At 37.8% G+C, this 6,000-nt stretch overlaps 1 protein-coding gene across 1 annotated transcript in view; it reads left to right on the top strand.

Moving 5' to 3' along the window:
* Positions 1-1,000: 1,000 nt before the first annotated feature.
* The window catches only part of LOC103254964 (ubiquitin carboxyl-terminal hydrolase 31), a gene marked incomplete at its 5' end in the record, with an annotated part of 28,537 nt that continues 23,537 nt past the window's right edge, over positions 1,001-6,000 (top strand). The window contains 4 exons of the mRNA XM_021709913.1: positions 1,001-1,181; positions 3,528-3,639; positions 4,189-4,283; positions 5,777-5,854. Of these exons, the coding sequence (XP_021565588.1) occupies positions 1,001-1,181; positions 3,528-3,639; positions 4,189-4,283; positions 5,777-5,854 (466 nt within the window). The remainder of the gene's footprint in view (positions 1,182-3,527; positions 3,640-4,188; positions 4,284-5,776; positions 5,855-6,000) is intronic.

Raw genomic sequence — 6,000 nt, 5'->3', positions numbered from 1 at the left:
GGTCTAAGTAAGTATAGTTTGTCTTTTAAGTCTGGCACTTTAATTAAGGAGAAGAAACAGCTATTGAACATTGAAGACCATTCCACATGCTCGCTTATTTATTTATTTATTTAAGCTGAAGTGCACTGGTGTGATCCCAGCTCACTGCAGCCTTGACCTCCTGTGCTCAAGGGATCTTCCCACCTGATTCCCCACCCCCGCCACCCCTCCCGCCCCATTAGCTGAGACTACAATTTTCTTGTAGAGATAGTGTCTCACCATGTTGCCTATGCTGGTCTCAAACTCGTGAGCTCAAGTGATTCTCCCACCTCACCTCGGTCTCCCAAAGTGCTGGGATGATAGGTGTGAGTCATAGCACCCAGGCTTCATCTTTATTTTTTCTTTAATTTGAATGCTGGTTGCATGGTCTCACTTTAAATTTTTTGGTTAATTATCTCAGCAAACTTGCCCTTCTAAAACTGTATTTAACATTCAGTGAGTGTAGAGTTTTGATTTTTTGTTTTTAAGACAGGTAAGGCTAGTTTAAAGGAAATAATGAATACTAAAGAATTTTTCTCAATGTCTAGACGAGTAATCTAACTAGACATTTTGTTCTTGAGTTGGAGTCTCACTCTGTCGCCCAGACTGGAGTGCAGTGGCCGCTCCTGGCCACCACAGCCTCGACCTGCTGGGCTCTGGCGATCCTTCTGCCTCAGCCTTCCGAGTAGCCAGAATTACAGGCACACGCTACCACACCCGGCTGATTTTTTTATTTATTGTAGAGATGACGTCTCACTGCCCAGGTGGGTCTCAAACCCGCGGGCTCAGGCAATCCACTCACCTCAGCCTCCCAAAGGCGCGGGATTACAGGCTGAGCCACCGAGCCCAGCTGTTCTTTTTTTTGTATTGCAGTTTAAATTACATAATGACAGTTTTTAATTTTCTCTGGGTAAGTTTATTTGTAATGAATGAGTGAAAATAATTTTAAGAGATAAAATAAGTTGTTTTTATTCTATTTCAGGAATTCACTTAAACAACAATTTAAACCACCTGAAATTTGGCTTGGATCATCATAGACTGTCTTCCCCTACACACACATCAGCAAAGCAAGGGAAAATGGATTTTCCCAGCACAAGAGCAGGAAGTGACAAGATTGTCTTGTTGGTGTGTAACCGAGCCTGCACTGGGCAGCAAGGGAAAAGGTAAAAATCAACTTATTTTCCAGTAAGTACAGAGCGTGTATAAGTCCAGTATTTTCAAACGTTTTAAGAGGAGGGGGTGAAAAATCCTTACTTTTAGTAGTTAATTTTTGATTCTGATATTTAGAAAGAATATATGTACAAGTTGATCTGATTTGGGGGGTTGTGAATGTGGGAGAGTATAAAATTAGGGTAATAGAATCTTAGATGGAAAAGCTCTTAAAGCTCACCTAGTTTTTAAAGACTCATTTCATATGTGTATTGTCGTGTAGCCCTTTTAAAATTTTGCTTTGATTTAAAAAAAAAAGAAAATGTATTATCTGACTTTGAAAATGATTTCTTTGGAAAGCTGGGAATAAGAACTGTTTTTTGTTTTGTTTTGTTTTACCATAAAATTCCTAATTTCATTAGGTGTGGGAAATTTTGTGGCCAGCCTTGTCTTTTGCTGTGAACTTTGTCCCAGTGTACTTGTTCTTTTATTTTCAAAAGGTTATTTCCTCCTTGAACTTTATTCTCCTCTTTTAGCAGAAAAGTTCTCTTGTGTCTGGGAAGTCTTAATAAAAGAATTTGTTGTAAAACGAAACAAAAAAACTTTTGCTTTGAAATAAGTTCCTTGCATTTTAAGTAACATAAATGTAAAATGTATTGATGTATATATTTATGATCTTCGTTAACAAATATTTTAGTTTTGCTAGTGTGTTGGTCACTGTTCTAAACACTGATCAGCAGCAAATAAGACAGGCAGGACTGTATCCTGCTGCAGCTTACATCCTAGTTGGGATGGACCGACTGTAAACAAGTAAACATATTTAACTTCAGACAGTCCTTACTACATTGAAGATATTAAAACAGGCAGTGTGAATAGAGTGTGCTAGTGGAGAGGCTGGCAAGATCACGTTAGTAGAAAGGGAGGTCAGGAAGGGCATTTCTGAGGAGACTGCAGCGGAGCTGAGCCCTAGTGAGCTGTGAACATATGGGGAAAAGGATCCCATGCAGAAGGAGCGCCCAGTACAAACACCTATGACTAGAAGGAACTTGTCATGTTTAAGGCACAGAAGGAATGAAGTAAAAAAAAAACCCTGTGGAATCCCTTTCATGATGCTAGTCTCTTAAGAGTGAAGAAATTGTCTTTAAAAATATGGTTGGTTGATTACACATGCTTGTAACTCATTTCACTTCAGTTTTTAGGGGGATGAGGTTCACCATTAAGTAGTACTGCAAGTAAACAGTTGGATGGTTGTTAGTAATTGGTTTCTTGGTGATCTCTGCTTCCACCTTGGCCTGAGTCAGAGTTCATCTGTTAGTTAGATCATTCATTCATCATCTACATATTTTACATATTTTCTTGGCATTGGCTGTTTGGGCAGCTAAGATAAATAAATAAATCACAATTCTTGCTATCAAATAACTCATAGTTTATTGTTGGAAGTAGAAAAAGAAACAGGAAGTGTTTATAGCACAGTACACACAGGGAGCAAAGCAATAGGGTGCTTCCTGGAGAAGAATACCTCTGCGGGTCTTCATGTGGATGAGCAGGAGATAGCCTAGAAGAAGGGTGACAGGGGAATTCCAAACTGAGGGAATTCCTTGCACAAAGACAGGGATATGTGAGAGTAGTACACATCCAGGGAACAGGAACAGCAAAAAGGTTGGAATGACTAGGCACGAATGAGAGTTGAGGCAAGGCTATTGGTCCTCGACTTTGGCTGCATATCAGAATCACCTGGGAGCATCTAAAAAAAAAAAATCTTGGTGCTCAGGTCACATTCCAGACTGATTTCATCAGAATCTTTGGGAATCGGACTTGGCCATTATTGTTTTCTGAAGCTCCTTTGGTGATTCCAGTGTGTGCAGCTGAGGCTGACAACTGTGGGATAACTCTGGGATAAAGACAGCTCTGGCCTTGGGTAGGAGCTGACTTCCAGTGTCACTTGCTTGCTAGTGCCTCTCTTGTCAAAGACTACCAAGACAGTTGCCTTCAGACCTTCCAGCCCTATCTAGTCCTCTGACACCTGACCTCTTACAGGTTTGACCCATGCTGTTTGTCAGACTCATGTCCACTCCTATCCCTTTTTCTCACCATCTGCATTAATCCTGTCCCTTTGCCACTTAATATCCTAGCATTATATTCCCCTAGAAGATATTTTGGCGTATGAGCTATTAAATTTCATTTAGAAATCTAAGCTATTCATTTTCCTATGAAAGTTACCATTACGTTTCCTGTTTATTTTATTTTGAGAACTGTCCTAAAACTAATTGCATTGTGATTCCATTTAAGATCAAGAATAAAAGATGACATTAAAGGAGTTGCTATACTTTTAAAGTGATTACAGTATTTATGTGTGTTAGATTTGGACTGCCTTTTGTGCTGCACTTAGAGAAGACAATAGCATGGGATCTTCTACAGAAAGAAATCTTGGAAAAGATGAAGTATTTCTTGAGGCCCACAGTTTGCATTCAGGTTTGTAATAATCTTTTATATTCCAGCAGAGCATGCCTGTATACACAGTGAAAAAGCAGTCATTACAGTGAAATTTGAATTTCATTACAGTGAAACAGTCATTACAATGAGATTTTCAAGACTGAGAATTTATCCCTCATTTTATGAAAAGAGCTAGCCACTGCAGGAATACTGTGTATTCCTTTATAGTATTTATCTCGTAAGCTTTGGTACATGGTTAGCTTAGGGGTGGATTTAGTAGAATGTCTGTCTATATACTTAAAAAATTATTACTATGTTAAGCTATCCATGGAACACCATTGATGTTCAGTGGAGGCAGTATGTTACTTGTCTTGCATAACATTTGATATGTAAGTTGCATTTGGGTAAGTCATATTTAAAGTGTATTAGAGTGACTAGCAACTTAACGGAATACTATAGAGAAAGCATTATGTAAGCTTAACAGTTTACTATACCTTTAATATGTTTAATATGTTTTGGAAACACCACTGTGATACAGATGCCCTTGAGGAAACATTCAGCCTGATTCTCATTTAACATTTGATGCAGGTGTGTCCATTCAGCTTGCGTGTAGTCAGTGTTGTGGGAATAACATACTTGCTGCCCCAGGAAGAACAACCCCTATGTCACCCGACAGTAGAAAGGTAAAAAAACAAAACACCTAGCATTTCACATATACTCATGTATGATTTTAAGGGATGTCTGATATAATTTCCATCTAATTATACGAGATCCTTTAAGCTCAATTAGAAATTAAGTACTTACTTTACTTTAGATTTATATTTGAGTATGATATGTTTTATTTATTTATTTATTTAAACTTAAAAATTTTGTATTTTAAAGATATGGGATACATTTCAGGGTTAGGTATACAGATGTTCATTATGCAGGTACGTACCTCCTTGTTGATGAGGTGTGCCTGCCCTTCCCCTGGCAGTTTCCCTCAACTGTCAATCCCAGCCCCCTCCCCTGGCAGGATCCCAGAGTAGGATATGTTTTATGATCTTTGTTGAAATCAGAAAAGCCATGGAGGGCTCAGGAAAGCAAATTAATGTGTGTCGTAGGACTACAGATAAATTACACTTTTTATATTCACCAGGATTGAAGTTTTCCAAAGTAGCATTCTAATCAGACCTCATGCTTCCTTGAAGCTCTTAAATAGTAACTTGTGACCTTAAAGATAAAGCCCAAGTTCCACAGTGTAAGTTCTTCACAGATTGAACTCTGATTACCTCTCTTTTCTCAGGCCTGAGGTACTGATGGTTATTGGAACAGACAGTGCTTTGTGTGTGACTTTGCACTCATGGCTTCCTCTTTCCGTAATTCCTTTCCTTTAGGCCACTTTTTAAAACTGTTCCTTCTCTCCATAGAAGTAATCACTCCACTTTACTATCTCTGTACTTTCTATATACTTCTGTTATATTTACAATATTGTATTAATAAAATAATACATACACACACTAAAAATTCACATTGTTTTTATTATAATGATTTTTTTCAACAAATATTATAGTGCCTGCATTTCAGGATTCTAAAAACGTATTCAACAAAGTATATGGCATGGTTCTGTTTGAAAGCTTACTGTTTGAATTTAGAGATGAAAGTTAATAGATTAGATAATGATCCAAAATATTACACAACATTAAAAAGATTAGATTAGTAATATTAACTGAATTCTGAAAGAGTTTCTCAGAAGCTGGCAGTGAGCCAGTGAACTCGGGATCAGAGTGGCTTTGAAGAAAAGAAGGGTGTAGCTTAGACCAGGCGTGGTATATGGGGAGGTGGAGAGGTACATGGGCAGACTTTCTATTTAGGTCAGTGAGAAATGGGGCAAAATGTTGGAGAGATCATGAAGACTGTCTGAATGATTGTGGGCAGCCTTATAATGTGACACTACATTTCTTCTAGTCTCTTTATTTCTGTCTTGGGCATTTTAATTCAAGGACTTTGCAGTTCAGTTGTAACATAGTTATTAAATCAGTGGTTATAATGGTCTGCTAAAAACCTTTTCTGATGGGAAACTATGATGGAGATTTTCAGTAATCACATTATGATTTCAGATAGGACGTAATCACATTTAAGTAAAATATTTAGAAAATAATATATGGCTTTTGTCTCCCCTTCCCCCATTCTGTAGGGCGTTAAAATCTTGTGGACCAGGTGGTACTGCTCATGTGAAATTAGTAGTTGAATGGGACAAGGAGACAAAAGATTTGTGAGTATTTTTTTACTTAGTATTTATAGAACCACTGTTTTAGCTTCATTTTAGTTGTATACCGCTGATCTTTCAAATTAGCTGAAACACAAATTCTTCTCTTTAGTTATGTATCCAGGTGTGTTGCTAATCCTTTATTTAAGCAG

The sequence above is a fragment of the Carlito syrichta genome, unplaced genomic scaffold, assembly GCF_000164805.1.
Source record: "Carlito syrichta isolate Samal-C Ts95f unplaced genomic scaffold, Tarsius_syrichta-2.0.1 Scaffold287699, whole genome shotgun sequence".
Lineage (NCBI taxonomy): Eukaryota > Metazoa > Chordata > Mammalia > Primates > Tarsiidae > Carlito > Carlito syrichta.
Note: the sequence above shows the minus strand (reverse complement) of the source record. Positions and strands in the feature narration are given on the sequence as shown.